We start from the raw sequence: 24,047 nt of genomic DNA, 5'->3' as shown, positions 1-24,047 counted from the left end.
TCCTTCATAAAACTCTACAGAAAATGGTATTCGATACATCGTGTTTCACATTCTTCGGCAATCGCGTACATCAGATATGCCCTGATATCTGGTCCCACTGGAACTCCTTCAATGAAGCAGCCTATATCGGGGTACGCTCGAAGGCTTCATTCTATGTCCGTCCCTGGACGCTCCGAGGACGACGTCTTATGCTGGCGGCCTTTGACAATTGGTGTGACACTGAACTCGAATCTTGGGATGAGAAAGATGGGGTGTGGAATGAGAAATGGGGCATCAAACTTAATTGGGAGAGAGAAAAAATGGCACGAGATCATAACATGACTCTTCGTGGTCGAGCGTGTGTCCAGGTCTCTTTTCTATGGGTGTAAGTGGGACTATAAAACTGCGGCTCTGTGTTAGATTGAACAACGTTAATGGGATATGATAGCATTATAACCAATGCAGCTCCTATGCTAACATGGCTTGTCACCGCATTATTAACACATCCTGAGCTTCTCCAACAATTCCGATCGAAGGCTGAGCAATATATTTCCAGTTCAGAGAATGGGTTACCGACTGACATCAAATTTGATATTCCTAACTTCTGCGCTGAACCTTTCATCCAAGGAGTATGGAAAGAGGCTCTCAGGCTAGGGGTCACCAGTGCATCAGCGAGAGTTGTGACACGAGACTCTGAGATAGAAGGGTACACTGTGAGGAAAGGAAGTGTTCTATTGCTTCCCACCCGGAACATGCATTTCGAGGAATGTGTATTTCATCACCCATACGAGTTCAACCCATGGCGCTGGGTTATTCTTGACGATGACTCATCGTCACCTTCGACCTTTGGCCAGGTTTCACCGGAGCAGCTGAAAAAGCAAAATAACAGCTTACGATCTTTTGGAGGAGGTACAGGTGTTTGCTCGGGTAGATTTATTGCTGAGCAGGAAGTCATGATGGCGGCTGCTATTTTGTTATATCTTTTTGAATTCGAGTTTGAGCAGGGCCAGTCTATCCCGAGTCCAAATTTGAACCCCCGAGGACTCGCTGCAATGTATCCCATAGTAGATCCAAAAGTGATCGTGAGCCGTAGAAAACGTGGGAGGACCAGGTAAAGTTACCGTATATAGCACGCTATTTTCAAAAGGCTTGGCTTAATGTGTTCTCAACCCCTTCTTTCAAGTTTGTCTCCCTCTTTAGGTTGCAAAAACTTTTTGATGACTTGCGTTGTAAGAAGTCATAAGAAGCAACCAAGAAATAAAACTTGACTGTACCTAGATATCAGGTGGAAGTCGAATTCAAATATTTCCTGATCAAACTCCTTGAGGCGTGTAATCAGGTTTATGTCTAGTTACATGATACAAGCAGGAGGGCACAGAGGATTTAATACACTGAAAGTAATTTATAAACTGAAATGTATTGCTAACATAGCAAACGTACCTGGAAACCTACTTTTCTCACAGTCAAGCAATGAGACCGGTTTTTGTTATTAACACATGGTGGCCCTTAGATCAAGAGAAACTTAGATTCAAAACAATCACTGCAGTTTCACCAATTTACTGACAGTCGCAGCCTTCTCGCTGATCGTCGCCAAACTTTCTGTTCCCATAATCTCAAGCAAAGGCACCTCCGCTCCTAGATCCTTCACTAGCCACGTTCTGAATTCCATAGCTACAAGACTGTCAACACCATTGCTACTCACACTCTTATTCGAATCAATATTATCAACTGGAATTGCTAGCAAAGACGCAAGTTTGTGGCGGATCCCGTCACGCACAATAGTAACTGCTTCTTCCTTGGTGGTAGCGTACGGTAAAGCGACGACCGCTAAGTGCGCCGGATCCTCTCCCTTGTTATGCCTGTGAGACACTGATGTAGTATTGAGATGCGTAAATAGCGGATAACTGAGGTAAGAGAGTGGTGGAACACCGCGTTGACGAAGGTATTCTGCTGTGGTCAGTCCGACAACTAACTGGGCGCGCTCTGGACCTGGTTCGTGCTTGCAACGGGGATCAATCACGTATTCAAGAAGTGTATGGATCTCATCCTCGCGAATAACTTCCAGAACGTTGGCTAGTGTGGTCATATTTTCACGATGCTCAGCCACATAGCCAACCGACAAGACGGTACCAAGATCAATACTCGTAGCTGGCAAGTTTTGTGAAATACGGTATCGTGCAAGGCAGTCTTGATACGTGTTTCCAGCAGCATAGTTAGCTTGAGATCTATTACCGAGAATACCGGTAGCTGATGACAACATGACGAAAAAGTCCAATGTGCGTGGGAGGTATTCGTGGAGATTCCATGATCCTTGAACCTTGGGAAGAACAGCAGTTTGGAAGTCGTCGTACGACATATTCTCAAACATACCATCCTAAGAAATTATTATTAATGTATATTCGATACAAAAAAGATCATATTAGTGACGTGGCAAGATACACTTACTCTAAGGACCATGGATCCCTGGACACAACCTTTAATTGGCGGCAGAGTCTTCCTAACCTCCTCGACCACGGCCTTAACGCGCTCACTATCGGAGACATCGCAAGCAAAGATATGAGCTTGACAATCCTTGCTGTTCAGGTCATCAATCATCTTCTGCACCGATTCGGTCACCTTTCCAGTTCTCGACAAGAAGACGACGTGTTTCGCGCCCTTGGAAGCCATCCATTGCCCAATGCTACGACCAATACCGCCCAGTCCACCCGCAAGGAAGTATGTCGCATTACTGTCAAACTTGTAGTTTGCTGGCTGCTCAGGAACAATAGGAACTATATCTGTCGGTGAAGGCACAAGAACAATCTTGCCCATTCCTCTACCGGATTGAAGCGTACGCAACGCCTCTTCAATCTTATCGTAGCTCAAGACCTGTGTGGGCATTGCTTGTTTAATCTTTCCTTCCGTGTAGAGCTGTACAGTTTGCCCAATGAGACGTCGGAAAAGAAGTGGCTTATACTTCATCATCATAGGCAATTCCACACTAGCCATCATCGCCTGTCGAAGGAAAGGCGCCAGTTCGACTCGACCACCAGACTGTGAATCTTTCTTACCAATCTCAATAAAGCGGCCGAATGGTGCAATGATGTCCCAAGATTTGCGAAGAGCTTCTCCAGACAAGGAATTTAGCAGGACGTCTACTCCACGCCCATTGGTCATTCTCATGATACCCTTGGCGAAGCTAAGATCTCGGCTGGAGAAAATATGATCTCCAGGAATGTCATATTCGTTCATAAGTAAAGCCATCTTCTCTGGAGATGAGACTGTGGCAAATATTTCTGCACCAACATTCTTGGCCAAGTGAATAGCAGCCTGACCAACACCACCGGCGGCGGCATGGATGAGAATAGTTTCTCCTTCTGATAGTCTAGCAATGTCATACAGACCATACAACACAGTAGAGTAGACACAGGGTAATCCTGCAGCAATCTCAAAACTAAGACTGTCCGGAATCTTGACGACGTTCTGCCACTGCACTCTCCCATAGGTATGGAAACATCCAACTGACTCGAAACCGCACATATAAACAACACGGTCACCAACTTTCAAGTCTGGTACACTAGATCCTATCCGGGATACGATTCCAGCGGCTTCATTTCCTAGCGAGTATGCCATGTGTTCACCCATCGCAATCATAACATCACGGAAGTTCAAGCCCACAGCTTTCACTTCTATTTCGACGAGATGGTCTTCCAAAGGTTCGTTGTATACGGTATCAGTGACAAATTCGATCTTGTTGAGCATACCTGGAGCAGATGTACTCAGTTTCACAGGCCTGCCCGCCTCACCGAAAGGCGTCATTCTTGGCGCCGGTCTGATAAACTTGGAGTTTAGGTAATCATTCGACAGATCTAAATCTCTTAAACGATTCGTGTATATGACGCCGTCTTTCATTGAGTACTCGGCATTTTGCTTGCTTCCAGCTGCTCCACTGAGGAATTGTTTCTCAAAGACACGCATGATTTGCGGAATTATGTCATTGATCGCAGGTCGAGGCTCGGATATTGACAGGGGGATGAGGTTTGCTTCATCGACATCACGTTCCCAGCGAATAGACCGCATCATACCCACTATCATTCCTAGTGTGGGCTCACGTTCAAAGTCACCCGTGACCCATAGCACTCCAGCTGCGTATGATAGTAGATGGCGGATATTTAAGTATTCCTCTTCTGTAAGGAGTGATAGTGTCTCCCGTTCCAACTCAACTAAGCAAATGCACACACTCTTGGACAATGATACGTCTGATTGTAAATCTTTATAGTCTACAATACGGCATGTCACTTCGCCGATTCGACTTTTCACTGCAGCTTCCACAGCCTGCACAAGCTCATGTGATGACTGGTTTGAAGTTACAATCACAAGATCATCTGCCCTCAATTTCTTTGAACCTTCAATCGCTGTGGCAACAAAGAGACTTTGGTTATGGAGATCAGGATTCTTCCAATCGGGGAACTCCAAGTATATACCGTCGAAGCTGGCTTCTCGAAGTTGGGAATCCCACTCTGCCGCTGGGACCCACGGACTCCAAGCACGACTGGGTTCTGTGCCTTGCCACCAACCGGGTAATTGTCCAAAAGCGACAGGTGAGTACAAAAAGTTTTGACGAACACCTTCTTGCATCAAGAGCTTACCACCAGGCCTGAGTAATGCATGGATCTGGGATAGGGTCTTTCGCAGACTTGCCGTCGTATGAACGACATTTCCGGCGATAACAAAGTCATAGGTTCCTGCTGCCAGGCCCTGACTTGCTGGGTCCTTTTCCGCATTATACACCTTAAACTCGATGATATCACCCCAGGCACTGAATCTTTCCTTAGCCTTCTCAAAAAATCCAGCTGAGACGTCTGTGAAGGTGTATTGAAGGATTCTAGACGTCAGATTAGAAGATGTGTCGTCGTCACTTAGAGGACTAAGGAGGTTAAGGATGGGAGCAGTTGAGGCACCAGTTCCTGCACCAATTTCTAGAATACGAAGATTCGAAGAGTTTCGATAGACATGACGCAGGTATTCTTTAAGCAGGGCGGGTATGTCACCTAGAGCCACTACCTCATCATAAACGCGGTCAAGGATACCGTCACTGAACATCAATTGCAATGGATCTGTTTCTCCTTTCAAGAAAGGGACTATGTTTGCGCCCATACGGATTGCAAGAGCTCCATCACCATTGTACCCTGCGACCTCTTCATAAAGTCTTTGCTTGAACTCCTCATCGTGAACACTATCTGCCCATTCTTTGTGGGTTAAATGAATGATCTGGTCATTTTCTAAGTTTGATTTCTGGTAAAGCAACCATTCATAGTATCGACGCTTGTGTCCGTCCAAGACACTTGGATCAAAGTCTATTGCGAGCTTGTCAAGAGCATCAGTCACATTGAACATCACAGCCAACTGCATCCGATTGATCTTGTGCAAATATGTCTTTTCAGCTTCAGAAGAAGACCTTGGAATGTTTGAAAAGAGATCAGGTGTGAGGAAGTCGACGTCAACGGGCCATTCAACGGTGTGGCATAGATTGCGTTTTTGCACATCTGCTGTGACATTTGATTCTAACGGCGTGGCTCGAAGCCCTTTGATTGAGACTAACCCTTCCTCACCAGAGCTATCCCACATCATAATATCGGATTCATACTTCTCATATGCAATCATCGTCGATTTTCCAAAGCCTTTCAGCTGTGAACCGGCCGTAGAAGGAATCTTGGCCGAAAGCCAGACCTCCTTGACAAACACTGGGACGATGGCACATTCCAAAGTGGATTTGCCGGTCAGATCAAGAACAGACAGCAGGAAGTGATGGAACATGCTGTCCATAGTGCTGGGATGAATCAAGTGAGGGTGCATAAATTGCTTGGGCATTACTCTGGCCATATCAGGAACCGTGACCGTTGCAGCGATTTCTCCGAGGTTTTGACCACTTCCCTTCACATCCCCTAGATTTCTGAAAAGGGGACCAAAGTTAAGACCGGTTGTAACGAGATTGTCATAGATACTGTTAATATCCATAGGCGATCGACATTGCTCGTAAGTTTTTTTAAGTGTCTCGCGCCATTTGGCGGCCTCGCAGCTGGCTTCACGGCCGTTGTCAATTGGATTAATTTTTGCCTCGTACTCAATAGAGATATATCCAGTACAATGCTCAATCCAATTGTCTCCCACGGTGTTATATGAAGAGATGGCAAAACGATTCCAAATTTGTGACGGCAGCATACTAGCCTCATCCATCTTGGTAATGGAGAGACTCGTCTCTATTCCGTCCTTGGAATCGGGAACAATCAACGCACGTTTGATCGAAATGTCTTTCAATCGGAATCCTGTGATAGTCAAAGCTGGGTCGGCGATTTGACGACAAGCTTCGACAGCCATGATAATGTAGCCGACACCTGGGTAAACCACACTTTCCGTCACAATATGATCTCTCAACCAAGGGAGCTCACTGAGACGGATAATCTGACGCCAACGAGGATTGTCTTCATTCCAGTCAGTAACCGGAGCTCCAAACAGATCATGCCTTGGATGCTTTCTTAGTCGGAAATTTCGGCTCAGCCTGCTCTCGTGTACAATTCGCTCGGCATGATCGAAACTATACGGAGGGAGATCAACCAGCATCTTAGGGCTTTTCTTCCCTGTTGTCTGATTGACGGCTTGAAGTTTGACTGGAAAGCCCCGAGAACTGAGATTCCCAACTGCATTGAGAATTACATTCGTGCCTGGCGCCGTTCTATCGAGAACGCTCATATACTCCACAGAACTTCCTCTAATTTGGGTTGCCATAGTCTCTTTGATCGCACTTCTCATAGCACCGTGTGGGCCGATTTCTAGAATAACATCCACGAGATATTCAGAGTCGGTATTAAGCTGAAGCTTAGCCTTCTTGTCTTCTCGTTTGTATCCCATAGCAATCAATGCATCAGCAAATCGTACTGGCGAGACCATATTTTTAACCCAATAAGTAGCGTCAAGGACTGTTTCCGTAACGAGATCCCCAGTAACGCTTGAATACATCGACACATTTTGAAATCGACTGTCCGGAGCCTCAGTAGTTAGATCACCCATTCCCTCAAGATAGTCAGTCGCCACATAACTCATGTGACCTGAATGGTACGCATTCGCCACGTTGAGTTTCCGTGCAAACACTTCATCTTGATCAAGAAGTACCTTAAGCGCATCAATCTTCGCTTCATCTCCGGATATAGTGTTGTTTTTAGGGCTATTTAGGCAAGCTATAACCAGTTCACCACTGATTTCCTGGTTGACTCTGTCAATGTATGATTTGGCATTTTCTGTTGAAAGCCCAACTGCCAGCATCGAGCCCTTAACATGCAAGGGTTTTGCAGATGCAACTCCACGCCAGTATGCAGCTTTCCAGGCTGCGTGTCTACCAATTTTACCAGCAGCATAGGCAGCTGCTATTTCACCAGAGGAGTGGCCTACAACACGGGAAGGGAAGATATCCCAAGTGGCGAGTAGATCAACGAGAGCAATTTGAAGAGCGGCACAACATGGATGTGATAGCGCCGGTGAGTTAACTCTGGATTCTTCCTGCGATTTCAGCAATTCGTCGAGGACCGACCACTCTGCTCCAATTGACCTCATATAATTCGATGCTTCTTCCATACTTCGGCGGTAAACAGGATATTCCAAAAGCTCTTTACCCATGTTGTACCACTGAGCACCCTGTCCAGTGAAAACATACCCAATTCTTGGCTTGTTACCAGTTCGGAAAACAGCTAACGAATCATCGCCAGTAAGCTTTTCCGAGAGATCCTTGACGGAATTTGAAACCAAGAAGGATTTCCAGGGGAATGTTGATCTCTTCTCGGAAAGCGTGAATGCCAATCTGTCGAGAAAATCCAATTCAGCCGCAGCGTTAAAAGAGCCAGGTTTCTGTAAATAGTCTGCCAGCTTTGTGGCGTTTCGCCGTATACCTTGTTCGTCGAATGCACTGAAACGAAAAATTATGTTCTTCGGTTTTGGTTCAATCCCGTTGGTTTTGCCGTGCCCATTCACCTCTAGAACCCCATTTGATTCATGTCTATTTTCTAGATGACCATTTATTTGTGGTTCCCCGGTCACTGTGCCGTTCTGTACCGGTTCTTCATTAATTGCGGGCTTCTCTAAAACTTTCAATCTTTGGTGAATGTCATCTTGAGTTGGTACAGATTCCGCAGTATTATGAATCGCAACGATGTTACGGGACGTCAAATAGCTAAAAGCATCGTCCAGTATAACATGTGCGTTCGTACCACCAACACCAAACGAGTTCACGGATATTCTCCTTGTTCCCTTGGTTGGCCAAGGTGTATTGTCTAGAGGAAACTTCAAGTTCCATCTCTTGACAGGAACCTTTGGGTTCGGTTTTTCAAAGTTGACATTGGGCGGAATGATACCGGACTCGAGCACAAGAACTGACTTGATTACCCCAGCAACACCAGCACCACCTTCCAAGTGACCAATGCCTGATTTGATGGCACCAATATACAGAGGATCAGTTGCACTCCGATGTGGACCAAAGATCTTAGCTGCTGCACTAGCTTCGATGGGGTCTCCAGCTGACGTTCCTGTTCCATGGGCTTCCAGCATTCTGGTATCTTTAGGGTCCAAGCCTGCCGCGGCATAGACGTTGCGGATGAGCTCCTCCTGTGCACTGGCACTAGGGAGTGTAATACCGGCTGTTCGACCATCTTGATTTACACCAGAGCCACGAATGACAGCCCTGATTGTATTTCCATCGCGGATGGCATCTGATAGCCTCTTCACAACAATGCTGCCAACACCTTCTCCACGAGCGTATCCATTCGCTCGGTGGTCAAAACTGTAACACTTTCCGTCTGGAGACAAGAAACCGTGATGAGCCATTCCCATAATATCCATTGGGTTGGCCAGGTAATTCGCGCCAGCAACAATAGACTGGTAGGAATCGTCAATAACCCTCCAATCAGAAATATTCGAGCACTTGAGACTCACCATATCGCTTTCACCTAATTGCAAACTTGTACAAGCCAAATGTAATGCAACCATACTACTCGAACAGGCAGTATCAATGGTCATGCAGGGACCTTTGAGATCATAGAACCAACTCACACGGCCGGCAATAATAGAATTAGTAGTACCTTGCGGTCTGTATTTAAGCGTAGTTTCTGGATCTGTATTCAAAAGAGCGGCATGGTCGACATTGAAACCGGTGGTATACACTGACGTCTTACTTCCCGTGACATCTTTCATGGGAATTCCTGCATTTTCAAGAGCATGGTATGTGTTCTCCATGACAAGTCTCTGTTGAGGATCAAGTGTATATAGCTCTGTTTTTGTCACCTTGAAAAAGGGTGCATCAAAATCTACTGGATCATCCAGGAGGAAATTCGCTCCTTTGACGTGAAACTAATGATTACTAGTTAGCATTTGACTGGAATGTGTACCGCGGAATATCTACCGTTCCACCATGCTCTGCATCTGGATGATAATGGCCATGACGATTAATCCTGTCTTTAGGAAAATCTGTCATGGCCTGTCGGGCTTGCAACAGGAAACTCCAGAGATCTTCTACTGTTCGTGCTTCCTGAGGAAACTTTGCTGCCATGCCGACGATGGCAATTGGCTCTTTTTCAAATGAGCCTGTCGCCTTGAAGGTGACCTCACTCGATTCTGTCAAGGCCATGGCAGACCCCTGGAGTGCCGCCGCACTAGTCATTTAAGATTTTGTGTGTGTTGTGTGGACTCTTCTCTGATAGGTACACAATGCAAGGGATAAGGTAAAAAAGCCAACAGATCACGCAATTCAAGAGCTGTGAGGCTTGATTGCTAGCTCTCAATCTTCCTTGTCAGTCTAGTTATTGTACCTGCAGTAGAAGGAGGAGAGATGGAAGGTGAGGGATCTAGGTAAATTTGGGTGAGGATGATGAAAGTGTAATTGTGAGGAAATAAAGCCTTCCTCAACAGTGCGAAATAGTGCTTTTAATAGTTTTACTAGATGAAAATTACATGTACATACGTTTAATTTATTGTATACCTGTTACTGTTATGCTATTACTTCCTCTCTATCGATACTCTTTCCAGTTTTCGGCTCTTAGCCCAAATAGGTTTCAGATTTAGTATTCCATTCCGTCTCCCCATACTTGAAGATTACCATATCCACTTCGTCAGCTGCTTATTAGGGTACCTTTGTTTCAATAAACGGATTGAGCCGACTCTGGAAGTTCCATCACACTGAATCCGCGTGAGGTTTGGGTGGTGGCCCATAATGACACTTGAGTGGAGGGACACGAAAAGTTGGCCTTGAGAGGCCAACGGGACGAGAAGTTTCAAATGAAGAAGCGGTTATCTGAGCGGGCCAATGCTGAAATGGATCAGAGATGTGGTTTGTCTAAAACAAAACAAACCACTGACTCGGAATCGCTTGGTAATGAATTCAGGTGGCAGTATTAATCATCGACCTGCAGAACACAACTAGCTTCGTAACGATATACGAAAGGGTAGAAAGCTGAATCAATTTACGAATAATCAATCACCATCTTGGATATGCAAAGCATATCAACAGGATAAAACGAACGAATCATCATCTCGGGTTCCTCCAGTACCCCTCATTTTAACTTTCAGCAGGATCAAAAGAAACTGGCAACGCAACCATGCATATCACCACCCAATGAAGCTAAGCTACAGATCACATGGAGTGCGAGAAGACTCACCGAACCTGAAGAAACAGAAGGTCACCAAGTTTTTTACCCCACGGGCGACCCCGGTCTGAGTGTAACATCAAGTAAACATCGGATGATTGTGGCTGAACTCTAATTGGTTTAAGGATTAGACTTTACTGTATTAAGGTTTCTATAAGTGCGTGAGTGGAGCCGCTTAGACATACTCAGCCCTAGAGGCTTGGCTGTGCTGTATTGAAATACGATACATGTCGTCAGAGAAATGCATGGTACTAGTAATACACATACATAAAATACACATTACTGCACTGTAACAGAGTGAAGGGTTCCCATGATGCCTTGAGCTTATCGAGATTTGCGGACCAATAACTTTCTAGACTACTTCAAAATTGAATGATGCCGAGTACATGCACCATGAAGCCTATTGTTCTATACACACATCGTAAGTAGTCTTTCGAGTCTGATCGTAAAGATAGTTACCGTTGACAGCCGTCTTTTTGAAATCCACAGAACTAGGCACTAATCCCTGGAAATGCGCTATCATCCTCGAGGAGCTCAACTTGCCTTACGAAAACCGATTCGTTGAACCCGAAGATGTAAAGAAGCCCCCGTTCACAGATCTCAACCCTAATGGAAGAGTTCCTTGCATTGAGGATCCCAATACGGGCATGGTACTCTGGGAATCAGCCGCCATCAACGAGTATCTTGTACAAACATATGATCCTTCGGGGACGCTCTGGTGTCCTCAAGGACCAGATCATTTCAATATGAAGCAGTGGCTGTATTTTCAAATGTCGGGCCAGGGACCGTATTACGGACAAGGTTTGTTCTGCACATCCCATTGCTAGACTCATGCTTGAAAACTGATCATCGATTAGCTGGCTGGTTTGTCTTCAGACATCATGAGTATCTTCCATCAGCGATAAGCCGCTACCGAAAAGAGATTCGGCGCGTCATTGGGGTGCTGGACATTGCTCTCGCTAACAAAGAATATCTTGTTGGTAATAAATGTACAATCGCAGACCTAGCTTTTGTGACATGGGATGAGGCGGTGGCTGATATGTGTGAGGGTGAACTTTTTATGAAGACATTATATGAGGACTGTCCGAATTGGACTTCTTGGAGGAAGCGTCTTCTTGCTCGACCGGCCGTGCAGCGGGCTTTGCAAGCCAAAGCGAAAGCATTGCAGGAAGCAGGGCCGAGTATAATACCTAAGAATTGGGAACATGAGAAAAAGGAAGATAATGCAGCATATGACCTCAAAACATGACACAATTTGTTTGTATCTATTCTTGTATTATGGGACAACGAATCTATCTATGATCACACTGTAGTCTCCTTGGCTTCTCGTTCTGCTTTCTCTCTAGCAAACCGCGCCCGAATCTTTTGTAACTTCCCAGCATCTCGAGCCGCATGCCATTTCGCCGAGAATCCCTCAACTGGTTTTGTTGGATTAATAACGTTGATTTGTGCCACCAATTCATCCACGTATGATACCTCCTCATCCTGTCTACCATTCATCAACCTCGTGTCACCCTTCTCAGCCAGACGTTTTTCATAAATTCGCCTCAATTCCTCCTGTTTCGGCAAACTTGCTTTACCAGAGAACACTGAAGCGATAAACATGGCCTGAAACTCAAAGAAGGAGAAAGTGGCGATGAATTGCGAGATTCCTACAAAGGCTAGTGTTGGATCCGGTATGTAGAACATGTCCTTGTGTAAGTTGAGCGTGCAGCTTCCGTTAGTAACCAGCACCTGGGAAACATCCACATTGGCAGATTCGTCGTCTGCGTGTAATTCTGGCAAAAATGGATAAGCAAAGTGGTATCCGGTACAAACGATCACGATATCAATATCTTGCAAGATCATGCCATCTTTGAGCGTCACCTCACCGGGTAGGTGGCCTTCGGTAGTCGTTGCATTTTCAATACTGTTTTGCAAGGTCCCAAATGATTCAATCTCAGCAATCCGATGGCAATTTTCCGGGATGAAATCAAGCGGTAGGTCAAATGGAGAACCACGTCCGGATTGATACATTTTCTTGACGAAAGGACCAAGCTCACGCGCTATCTCTGTCGAAGAAGTTCCAGCTCCAACCAGTAATATATTCTTTTGATTTTTTTTATTCATCAGCCAAATCTTCTTTTTACGTAATGATGAGACTCTCACCTTGCCCGCGTACTGCTGAGGATGTCTATATGACTTGGAATGTTCGACACGGTCAGGATATGCTTCACGCCATTCAAGGAGACCCGGGATAGAAGGTAACCGTGGTGTATTGTAGTGGCCAGATGCTACTACAATAGCATCGAATTCCTATTGATTTGAGCCACCTCCCTGTTGTATAGTATTGGATGTTCAGCATGCAATCCTTACCCGTTTCCGATGTCTTATCTGGAACATCTCCTCCCCAGTATTCTCTGATGCTGTGCTGGTTAAGGTTCCTGTCGTCACTTGCCATTTGCCACCCTCTTTCTTCACTCTCTCGACCAATGTGCAATACTGAACCCGGTCTTCTAGTCCCACATGAGACGCGGCGTTCTGAACATATTGTAAAATGTTTCGGTGTGTAGTCCATTCACATGCGTTATCAGGACATTCTGGTGTCGTCATTGGAATTTCCCATAACCATGGGAGGTCTTTCAATTCGATCGTAATCAACGAGAAGTTATTCGTAAGACCCTCATAGCATGCTCCCGGAGGGGCATGTCTGAGTGCATCTTCTGCTGAAACAATCCCGTCTTGCTGATTCGCCTCCTGGTACCACGGACACAAAGCCTGAGCCGTCTCGAGGGGCTTTGTGGCGCTATAAGGTGGCTCAGCAGCTTTCTTCTCGTCGTACAGCCTGAGGGATTACCGCGTCAGCGAAGCCAAATTATTTGACAATATATGCAGCAAACCAACCATACGCCGCCCGGCTTTTTATTCCGCTCAAATACAGTCACATCGAGACCGGCTTGGAGTAGATATTTCGTTGCCATAATACCGCTGATACCAGCTCCTATGACCGCGACTGATCGGATGCCTTCAAACCGCTGCTGTTGTTCGTCCGCCATTATTTACGTACGTTCGCCAAGCAAACACTACGAAAATGTGTAGTTGGACACAAGTGGACTAATCGGATACTGATTTTATCTCTGCAAAGTATTGCATGTTTGAAGTTGTTATTTTCAGATAGATTACTAGTTCCACGTCCTCAAAAGATACACCACTTAGAATTACGAATACGAAAGCTTTTTATGATACGGATACAATACGGCTGTTAGACTTTGTAAAATTACTTCGAAGGATCGCATGACAGTCATTACCGCTAGAATTAATACCGTAAGACCTGACTCGTATAAACTAGCGGTAAAGCAAGATTGGGGGGACTATTGCGGGCACTGTGGAGGATTGATTGACTTGCCTCATGGCAGGATTTCACTCATTGCGCTTGCATACATTGTAAGCACCTTGTCATAAATGCTCTCGAATACATTAACAAAGTGGGCAAAGGGCAGTAGTTTCTTGATACATGAAAGCAAGACTCCATACATAGTAAATACAAGACAGTCTCATACCAATAGCACTCTCTATTCCGATACCGTATCTTGACTCAGTTTCGGCGGTTTTTATCCCGATTTCGCTGGACATACTCGCGATCCCCGCATACGTAAGGTAGTCATCTACCCCTCTTTTTTTCATGTAGCATAGTCATAGCTGAAGGATGAGCTTATTCAATTACGGACGCGAAGATTTTCTTGTTTCTTCTTTGCGAACGTTGACCAAGACGAAGACCGGTTTCGATGCCCGAGACCATGATTAAGGTTCCGCGACGACTCTTGCATCTACCTTCATTGTAAATACTTGTTTACATCCTTGCATCCACGGAGATTCATACTTGTGATATTGTTAAGTCCGAATAGATATTAGCTTATCTCACGTCGAAAACAGTCGATCAAACGTTGACATGCCAGAGATGGACCTATCGATGTTCAACAGGGTTGATGCGTCTCAGGACAGGAAGGCAGACAGTAAATGTGACCCCGGAATGACTGATCCCGGAAACTTAGGTACCTCAATCTTGGATTGCATGAAACTATATAGACCTATGACTTTTGGTAGTTGTGGGATCTTGAGAAATTGAGTGGGAACGCGTCATGTATTATACTGTGTGTCTAACTTAAAGAGTGAAATTATCTAGCACAGGCTGCTATACAGAGTTATTATATAAAGATATGCACGCTAGTTTAGCAAAGAGGTTTCTTAGTAATATTTTATAGAGAGGCATACTCACTATCTAATAAGAATAGATAAGTGGATTTATACGCTGTGTTTATTATATTGAGGATAGTAATAAAATAATTCTATTATATCTCTTTAGTACATATGCTATGAGAATAAGAATAAAGTTAAAGAAAATGTGATTAAGTAGTTTATATAGTAAGTCTTAGTATAGATAAGGTAAGAAAAGATATTAGAGAGAGTAGAAATTAAAAATAAAACTTATAAAAACTTTAAAAAGTAGATGTACTTTGCGTACAATCTGCCTCTTCAGAGGTCATCTTCAGGCAGCTTAAGTGGACTTTTATCCTTTTCATACCGACTCTTGTACACCACATGACTCAGAAAGTCCCGAAAATCATGAAACAGGGCTTCCACACCCTCTCCCCAGGCCACTTGACACCAGCATGATTGTAGATCCCGCAACTTCTCCCAGCTTCCATGGTATTGTTCCACCAGGTTATCAATAATTTTCTTTTTTGGCTCTCCCGCCTCCTGATAGGCCTTATCAAGGGCTTTCTTAGCTTTCACCAGTACCTCCCCTTGCAAATACCACATGTACATTGTCCCCTGCCCATTAAACTCGTACATGGCGATTGCTCCACATTCAATATCCGGCCACTCAATGCGAAAAGGCACAAACTTTGCTGCGAATAAATATTCTGGGAACAAATTAAAGCCGTAGCCACAATTGTCTTCCCAGAACAGTTCTTGGACCCTCAGAAGAGGGGTTTCGAGCATGTAAATATAAGGTCCTGAGAGGACGGCTCGCAAGCCGTTGGTAAGACTGTAGAAATGTTTGAGATCATCTGGCAGTGAACAGCCTAATCTCGATTCCGCGATGGCAATTTCGTCTGCGGTCGCTGGTTCGCGAAGAATGGTGCTTGGAATCGCTCCAGACTCGTCGCCATGCGCAAGACCCTCCTGCACCCATTCCTCCCACACCTCCGGCAGCCGCAGCGTATTCTGATTGAGCTCGTCGAGCATTTCCTCAAAGCTTTTATCCTTAAACAGATCACTGGGCCTTACTGGCCTTTCTGCTAGTCTCTTCTTTGTCACTTTGAGAATGAACTCCGCGTATTCCTTTAGTTCATCATCTAGCAGTCCAAGTTTGTCACGGAACCAGCCAGACTTGAAATATCTCTTCCATACAGGTCGGAGACGGGATAGGTTTCTAGCTTGCGCTGCTGCATGGATGCGGCTAGCAATGCGAGCCATAATGTCATCTGCTTCGGCAGTTTTGCCAAGGTACAAAGAGATGCTTAGAAGACTAGTTAGGTAAGACGAGAAATCTAATGCCTGTTATCATCTCGATTAGCTCTATTTTATCCCTCTATAGTCACTCTTGTCAGTAAAATGAAAACTGAACGACATACCGCACTCCCTGTCGTCGCATTTATATGCGAGAAATGACCGTCAGACTCTAATGTTTTCTGCACTAGACTATTCACTTTCTCAAAGTTGGCTTCTGTCGCATGTTGACCAATATCTATTGGGGGCTCATTTCTCAAGTGAGGTTGGATTTCATATAGGAATTGTTTCTCAAGACACTGCAGTTCTTCTTCACTAGGAAGCGTGTCAACTTCTCCTACTCCCGGTGGCAAGGTGTCGAGCATTTCGTAAAAGAATGGAGTCTCTTTGGGAACCCTTTGATTGAATGGAAGGATTTCACGTTCTTCAACAGTCTCCGAGAGGTAATGCTGTGCAAGGACCGCAAAAATGGCGGAGGCCTCGTCAATCTGGCCAAGCATTGCGAGTTCGACGGCCTTTTGGGCAGCAGCGGACATGACTTCGGTGGTTGGGTTCGTCAGAGTAGTCAGGGTGAAGAAGTTGCGACAGAAACCGACCATTTTTGCTGCACCTTTATTCTTGTTCTTTTGTTTGTTTGTTTTATTTTACTTTTTTTTCTCCGCAATATTTACACCTTTTCAAACTAGATTGTGATTCAGAAATGGTGATGAATTTCGAATGATGGAGTTGGTTTTCAGCCGCACTTATCCATGGAAAGAACTCACTAGATTCTCCCCAATCTCTGGAAAATGTTGGTTTGGCTCTGAATGGCTGGCAAGAATCGCGTCTATTGTCATAGACTGACCAATTATGGCCCAGAGCACAGCGATGAAGTCACCCATAGTCAAGTCTTCGTGTCTGTGAGGGCCATGTGGATAGAGACGTAAGATAGTACCCTTCAATGCTCGACGCCTAAATACATACCGTGGTGATTCTATGGATCTATATCCGGTTAATGCACCACACACGATAGGGGGATATGAGCTTACCTTCCCTAGACACTGCCTCATGAGACCCTCGATACTCCTGGATGTCATCAATCATTTCTTCAAATAAAAGATTGACTCAACAGCCTTTGTATCACGCTCAGCCACTTTTCTGAGTCACTTTTATAGTGAAATCCCGAAACGGACTAGCGTGCGTGGCTACCCTTATCTTATCAGTTGACTCACAAAGAATCAATTCTGATTTGTACCCCGCTGCCAACCGCGACTTTTTCCATCATCCCTTGAATCAGCACCTCCGATTGCGACAAAGTCACCTCAATTCGCTATCTCAACATCTCTTTACGCGCATTATATCTCTAGTCGACCGATCTCCGCCCCGGAGCCCCTACCGACGACCATGGCGGACGCCATTACCGAAGGTACAGCTAAGCTGCAGCTCGACGAAGAGACCGGCGAGATGGTCTCCAAGAGCGAATTGAAGAAACGTCTCGCGAAACGCGCAAAAAAGGCAAAGACAGAAGCCGCCAGAGCAGCAGCACCACCCAAGGAGAACGTCAACAAGGATAACGCCGCTGCGAAAAAGGCCAAACCGGAGGAGGCTCAGCTCGATCCAGACGCGATGTTCAAGGAGGGATTTTTGGCAAAAGTTTACGATGAGCGGCCGACTGGAAAGGATACTGTGACTCGGTTTCCGCCTGAACCCAATGGATTGTATGTTACCGTTTCTCTGACGTTTCGAGTATCTTTTCTAACTGTCGGTAAAGCTTGCATTTAGGTATTTTGCTCCAACATATCGAGATAGTCCGCGATCTATGCTAAACGAAAAAAAAGGTCATGCTAAGGCTATTGCGATCAATTTTGGCTTTGCGCGTTACCACGGTGGAGTAACGGTGAGAATCTCCTTTGTGTAATGCGTACATCGAGTCACGCGAGCTAATATATGTGCAGAATCTTAGGTAAAATCATTCGCGACGCATAGAAAAAGAAAAACCAACGGCTGACCAGTCAGGTTCGACGATACCAATCCCGAGGCGGAAGAAGAAATATACTTCAAATCAATCATCGAAGTTGTGGAGTGGCTCGGTATGGCGATCGCTAGATATTACGAATGACAAAAAACTCACGCGATGGTTTTGCTAGGCTTCAAGCCACACGCCATTACATACTCGAGCGACAACTTCCAGAGACTATATGACCTCGCCGAGAAGCTCATCCAGATAGAGAAAGCATATGTCTGCCACTGCAACGAGGCCGAAATCAAGCTCCAGCGAGGAGGAGAAAAGGGCACTTCGCCACGCTACCGCTGCGCGCACGCCGAGCAGGATGTCGAGACGAATTTGCAGAAATTCCGGGATATGCGTGACGGAAAATACCAGCCACAGGCTGCATTTCTTCGAATGAAGCAGGATATCACCAGTGGCAACCCTCAGAACTGGGACCTTGCGGCGTACCGAGTGCTCTCGAAGGCGCATCACCGAACCGGCGACAAATGGGTTATTTATCCTACCTACGACTTTACGCACTGCATTGTCGATAGGTATTCTAGACCAAAAAGAGTGATGCAAAACAATTCACTAATGTGTTGATAGTTTCGAGGGCATTACCCACAGTTTGTGCACCACAGAATTCCAGCAGTCACGAGAGAGTTACGAATGGTTAAACAAGACTTTGTCTCTGTACGAACCGATGCAGCGCGAATACGGTCTGTTTACTCTTGCCAGGTTTTCTTTGGACTCGCACTGACTTTTCCAGGCCGCTTGAATATCACTGGCACGATCATGAGCAAACGAGGACTCAAGAAACTGATTGACGGCAAGTATGTGCGAGGCTGGGATGATCCCCGCCTATACACATTGATCGCACTTAGAAGGCGCGGTGTGCCACCGGGCGCAATTCTCTCGTTCATTAATGAGCTCGGTGTTACCACATCAAACTCATTGATCCAGCTCAAGCGATTCGAACAGAGCGTGCGTAACTATCTCGAAAGGACAGTCCCTCGACTCATGATGGTCCTTGATCCTCTACCAGTCGTTATTGAAGACGCCGACACTCTTGAGTCCAGCGAACGCGACCTCACCATCCCGTTCTCACCTAGGATACCCGCATTCGGAAATCATCCCCTCCGACTCACAAGCACGGTCTACATCGACCGCTCCGATTTCCGCGAAGTCGATAGCAAAGACTACTTCCGTCTTGCCCCCGGCAAAACTGTCGGCTTACTACAGATGCCCTACCCCATCACCGCAACAACCTTCACCAAAGACGCAGACGGCAAAATCACCGAAGTCCGCGCAGTCTTCCAAAAGGAAGGCAAGAAACCCAAAACCTACATCCAATGGGTTCCCGAGGGATCACGTAAAGCGGAAGTTCGCATTCACACAGCCCTTTTCAAATCCGAGGATCCAGCTGGCGTCGAAGGCGGATTCTTGAATGATATCAGCCCCAACAGTGAAACGATTTATCCTGACGCTCTACTTGAGCCTGGATTCGAGGAAGTGCGTCGCAGAGCTCCATGGCCGGAGGCGGAGGGCGAGAAGGAAAAAGCTGGACCGGAGAGTGTGCGCTTCCAGGCAATGCGTATTGCATATTTTGTGAGTTACTTCTTTCTTACTTTGCATAGAACAAAGTATAAGTCGAGACGGTCACTGACATTACTCCCTACAGGCCGTGGACTCGGATTCTACAGATGACAACGTCGTCCTCAATCGCATCGTATCTCTCAAGGAAGACACCGGAAAGAGCTCTTGAGCAATGTAAAGTGTGACAAGGTGATATTTGTGATGTTTTTTTTTAGCATTGTTAGTCATAGCAATATTTGATCACGATTACATGTTCATGTATGTGAACTAAGAATCTGTCTTCCCCGCACTTTCGTCCCCGAAACATAGGCGCTGTGGTACATTGATCCCTGCAGCTTGTCTCGCATTAGCGTCTCAACAACAATATCCGTGTAGGAGTTCACCAATCAGTGGGCTCAATTAGGTGGCTTTGACGCTATTGTGAACAGTATCCATGTAAGAAGTCTCACTAGACAAGTCCAGGGAGGAGTAACATGTTGCACAATGCGCTGGGCTTTAGTCGTGTCGTGTGACTTGTAGTTAACAACTAAAAGAAGCCTTCTTCCCCTGACTGAATGTGAAGAACTTGACATTTCATTTCCCCAGTTTAAATGCATACACCCATTCTACCCATCCGTCTTGTTTCTCTTCTGTACATTTAGTTGCCATACTAGGTATATCGAAAACACACCCAGTCACTGTTTCATATTATGTACCCAAAATAATAAAGAGACCTCTTTTTTGAATCACCTTACAACGAACCTCTTTCCATCTTCTACCTGTTTATTACAAGAGCAAAGAACGGTGCAATAACCGACCCCGACTTGAATGTCCACAAGTCGCTCTGCCTGAGAAACAGAGGAGAATCTCTCACTTCGTTACAACTGAAGAGTAGGAGGTGAAATTCTTGGGTTGTGCCTCTTGTCACCAACATCAACCCCCTTCTTACTCCCAAGCTCTCTATCTATCTGGATAGGAGAGAGAGGGAGAGGGGGAGGACTATCAAACAATGACCGATTCCATAATTAATCTGTCTCCTCTTTCTTGAGATGGAGATCTCTAGGAAAGGGGTGCGGGTTGGTTTGTTGGTGGGTTGGTTGACTATACCTGGTCCTACATGCGGTTTTACCTATTGTTTTTAGGATATTTATTCTGAAGTCTGTTTTAAAATCATGGTTTGTACTTTTATTACAAATGTTAGGTATATGTCATTTCCAACTAATCTCAGACTGCCTACTTAACCACCATCCTTGCGACATAACCATACTTCTGGCCAAAATCTGTTGTGCTAAGTATCAGGTGAGTGACACCATGATGCGCTATGAAACCAACAAAAAGAAAACAGGCATTAGAAACTAAACAAACCACTTCGTCTCTTTCCAAAAGGATACACAACCAACGCCGCCATGAACAGTCCAACTGTGATACCAATCGCGACTTGAACCATACCAAAACCAAGGTTGAACACGGATGTATTCGAGGTTGACGATCCCGCTCCCGCTCCTCCTCCGCCGCCACCAGTGCTGCTCTCGTTCTTCGGTGCAGTAACATTGCTTCTGATCTGGTCGGCGGATTCAATTCCAGTGATGAGAGATCCCGACGCGGCAAGACCAGACGGCACAAGAACGAATATCGCGGGAAGAATCGCAGTTGCGGCATGGCCATGCCAGAGTCTGCTGTAAAGGTTTCCCAAAACCCCAATGACAAAAGCCCCCAATGTGTTGGCGACTTCTGAATTGCTGCCGATGCGTTTCGTGCTAAAGTAATTGACTACATAGCCGACGAATGCTATGACCAGCATGACTGGGGCTTGCTTGAACTTGCCCTGGTTGATGATGACATTCCAGATAGTCATTGCAACGACAAAGGGGAAGCGCTGAATATAAGGATTGCTGATTGGCCATGGCGGACAACTCGTGTTGGAATTTGCATTTCCATCCAACAAGCCGTAGATTGTGACACCAACAGTGATACCATAACCGAGAAATAGTGAGTAGATGATGGCATAAACCATGCGTATGGACCCGGCAATCATTTGATGGGATTGCAATTCCAAACTACTACAAAGAACCAGGAAACCAGGCAAAATTAGAGCAATGGCCGATTGAGCGATACCTGAGAAGCAAAACAGGTACTGTTGTTTGCCATCGATGATTCCCCATCGAATACTTCCAAATGCTCGCGCAAGAAACGAAGTAAGAACCGTTGCGCACACTTCAAAGACGTTGGAATATAGTGCCGACTTTTTCGCCATGACAAGCTGCATGAAGCCCAACATACAACCCAATATGAACGATATGGGCATGTCGATTGGGCGAGCTTGAAAAGCAAATGGCCCAACTGTAGCACTGGCCAACCCGTACATGAACACCAAAAACCAAGTTGGAAATCTAGATTTGCGGTTCATGATTTCTTCCAACTGCTTTGTCGCTTCCTCCACTCCAATCATGTCGTGTACCACATTCTTGTACACGCTGTGAGTGTCGGCCAACCGACTAAGATCAACAGCCTGAGCGACACGTACTAACTTGAACTCTGTTGTTCGTGTCGTTGAATCATCAAACGCTACAATCATACAACCTGGCAGATAGAGAAACTGTGCATCGACTTCGAGAACACGCGCCGTCATAGCCATGTACTCTTCCAGTCGATGAGTTGGCGCACCGTATGCCATTAAAGCCCGACATAGCCCCATTAGAAATCTGTGCCTGGCAATAATTTCTGCTATATGAACAGTTACTCGAATCTCGTCCTCTAGTCTCGGCTTGCCACCTTGTTTACGCCGCTTGGCCGCGGCTGACATCATGCGATTCGAGTGATTGGGTGCTCCTGCGGCGGATAAGTGCGATGCAGCACCGATTAGTGAGCTTGTCGATTGATTTCTGTCCTTTTTGTACCATTTCACCTTTTCTCGTTTCGGTGTCGATACACCGGATGTTGGAGTCGTCCAACCTGAAGATCGTGATACATCAGAGTCAGCATCCGTGCTGGTACTTCCAGTACGACTGTCTTGTCCTTGCTGCTGTTGATATAGCTTGAGCAAGTTCCCTAGAACACCTCCGCCACCCATTCTAGCCATAGCTTCTTCTTTTTCACCACCAGCAGGAGTTGGCTGCTCCTCTGATCCATGTCTAGGTCGAGGACGGGTTCTCTGTTCGGTATGGCGTTGAGTCATTTCACGAACTAATCGATGTGCTTCAGAGGTTGCATGAGCTTGGTCTCTTTGCCGATCCTCTTCTGTCTTTTGATGGTCGTCCGTAAGATCCGATACCGGTGCGTTGCCATCACCTGCCCAGGTCTTTTCCTGAACCGACGAAGTCAGTCCGTCCCCTTGATGAGGTTCTCGACCTAGCCTCGTAGCCAACGCCCGCGCTTTTTCAATGTCCCAGAACTTTTTCAACTTTGCCCCGAGACCAAATAGTCTTTTCCACTTTCCAGTCTCTTTATCTTCATCATTTTCGTTGGTCCCTCTGTCCGCGCGTTCACCCGGAGGATTTTGGTTTTGTTGCTTTTCTAAATCAGCGCCGACGCGTTGGAATCGTCCAGCTTCCGCTACATCTTCAGATGGCCGCCGGTCTTGTTGTCGGTGCTCTTTTGCTTCGGGTGATTGGTGGAAAGGTTGACGAGCATGATCTTGACTTTCTACTCGTTCATTAACTAAGGTACGTGCGTCGTCCCCATTGTATTGGAGTGATCGAAACCGGACACGGGGTCTATCCTGCCGAGCTTCTTCGTATTCCTGGCCCTGCAAAGTCTCGTCGCTATGTTGAGATGCAACCGAGCGGCGATCCTCGGGATACTCATGGTGTTCCTCGGCAGCAGACATCGTATGAAGTCTGCTCTAAAATAAATCTTTCTGCCTCATTGATGAGATGGCCGTTCTGATTGATTGGGGGGAAGAATTAAGCCAAAAAGGAGAGAAGTAGTAAGGAATAGAGACGGAGATCAATGGCCCAGAGGCGAGGAAGGTGGGCAATGGCGTGGTCACTTTGAGGAAGGAGCATCAATAGCACCTGGATTGGTGAGCTCACTTGATACTTCTTTGGTGGTGGCGGCAACTGTGAAGTTTATTAGCAGATTGGCTCTTGCCTTAATTTATGGTTCTGCCTCTCACTGTCATTTTTTCCAGCCCAATACTTTCGTCGCCCACTGATTGACAGTCTGTCCTTGCCTACTCAGTGGACCGTGGTGGACCGTGGCTGTACAAATTTCTCTCTGGCCCAAAACTGTCGCATCGTGCTATTAGATGTCTAAAAATGCTGCTCCTATACTAAGGTTGAGTGGGACTTTGACGATCACCTGCGAGGGTGTCTATTATTATCATGTTTCATATTTATTCCCCGTCGCTTTCACATCGAAAAAATAAA

General features: G+C 45.9%; 6 protein-coding genes across 6 annotated transcripts; 2 read left to right on the top strand and 4 right to left on the bottom strand.

Annotated features, from left to right (window-relative positions):
• Window positions 1-1,516: 1,516 nt before the first annotated feature.
• Window positions 1,517-9,661, bottom strand: BHQ10_008525 (uncharacterized protein; the record flags this gene model as incomplete). The annotated part of the gene is made up of 5 exons (XM_040881340.1): window positions 1,517-2,353; window positions 2,425-8,880; window positions 8,938-8,951; window positions 9,003-9,351; window positions 9,404-9,661. The coding sequence occupies 5 exons, from the start codon at window positions 9,659-9,661 to the stop codon at window positions 1,517-1,519; spliced, it is 7,914 nt and encodes a 2,637-aa protein (XP_040737027.1).
• A 1,357-nt stretch (window positions 9,662-11,018) lies between these two features.
• Window positions 11,019-11,892, top strand: BHQ10_008524 (uncharacterized protein; the record flags this gene model as incomplete). Its single annotated transcript, XM_040881339.1, has 3 exons — window positions 11,019-11,064; window positions 11,112-11,444; window positions 11,501-11,892. 3 exons carry the CDS (start codon window positions 11,019-11,021, stop codon window positions 11,890-11,892), a joined length of 771 nt encoding a protein of 256 aa, XP_040737026.1.
• A 53-nt stretch (window positions 11,893-11,945) lies between these two features.
• BHQ10_008523 (uncharacterized protein) lies at window positions 11,946-13,678 on the bottom strand (the record flags this gene model as incomplete). Its single annotated transcript, XM_040881338.1, has 3 exons — window positions 11,946-12,938; window positions 12,999-13,467; window positions 13,527-13,678. The coding sequence occupies 3 exons, from the start codon at window positions 13,676-13,678 to the stop codon at window positions 11,946-11,948; spliced, it is 1,614 nt and encodes a 537-aa protein (XP_040737025.1).
• A 1,477-nt stretch (window positions 13,679-15,155) lies between these two features.
• On the bottom strand, window positions 15,156-16,735 carry BHQ10_008522 (uncharacterized protein; the record flags this gene model as incomplete). The annotated part of the gene is made up of 2 exons (XM_040881337.1): window positions 15,156-16,184; window positions 16,262-16,735. 2 exons carry the CDS (start codon window positions 16,733-16,735, stop codon window positions 15,156-15,158), a joined length of 1,503 nt encoding a protein of 500 aa, XP_040737024.1.
• A 784-nt stretch (window positions 16,736-17,519) lies between these two features.
• Window positions 17,520-19,870, top strand: BHQ10_008521 (uncharacterized protein; the record flags this gene model as incomplete). Its single annotated transcript, XM_040881336.1, has 9 exons — window positions 17,520-17,833; window positions 17,887-17,897; window positions 17,954-18,012; window positions 18,071-18,078; window positions 18,132-18,205; window positions 18,263-18,659; window positions 18,712-18,824; window positions 18,875-19,713; window positions 19,787-19,870. 9 exons carry the CDS (start codon window positions 17,520-17,522, stop codon window positions 19,868-19,870), a joined length of 1,899 nt encoding a protein of 632 aa, XP_040737023.1.
• A 1,158-nt stretch (window positions 19,871-21,028) lies between these two features.
• On the bottom strand, window positions 21,029-23,506 carry BHQ10_008520 (uncharacterized protein; the record flags this gene model as incomplete). Its single annotated transcript, XM_040881335.1, has 1 exon — window positions 21,029-23,506. The coding sequence occupies one exon, from the start codon at window positions 23,504-23,506 to the stop codon at window positions 21,029-21,031; it is 2,478 nt and encodes an 825-aa protein (XP_040737022.1).
• Between the last annotated feature and the right edge of the window lie 541 nt (window positions 23,507-24,047).

Source organism: Talaromyces amestolkiae (genome assembly GCF_001896365.1).
Source record: "Talaromyces amestolkiae strain CIB chromosome Unknown scaffold19.1, whole genome shotgun sequence".
Classification (NCBI taxonomy): Eukaryota; Fungi; Ascomycota; class Eurotiomycetes; order Eurotiales; family Trichocomaceae; genus Talaromyces; species Talaromyces amestolkiae.
The sequence above is the reverse complement of the archived record's forward strand: the minus strand, read 5'-3'. Positions and strand labels throughout refer to the sequence as shown.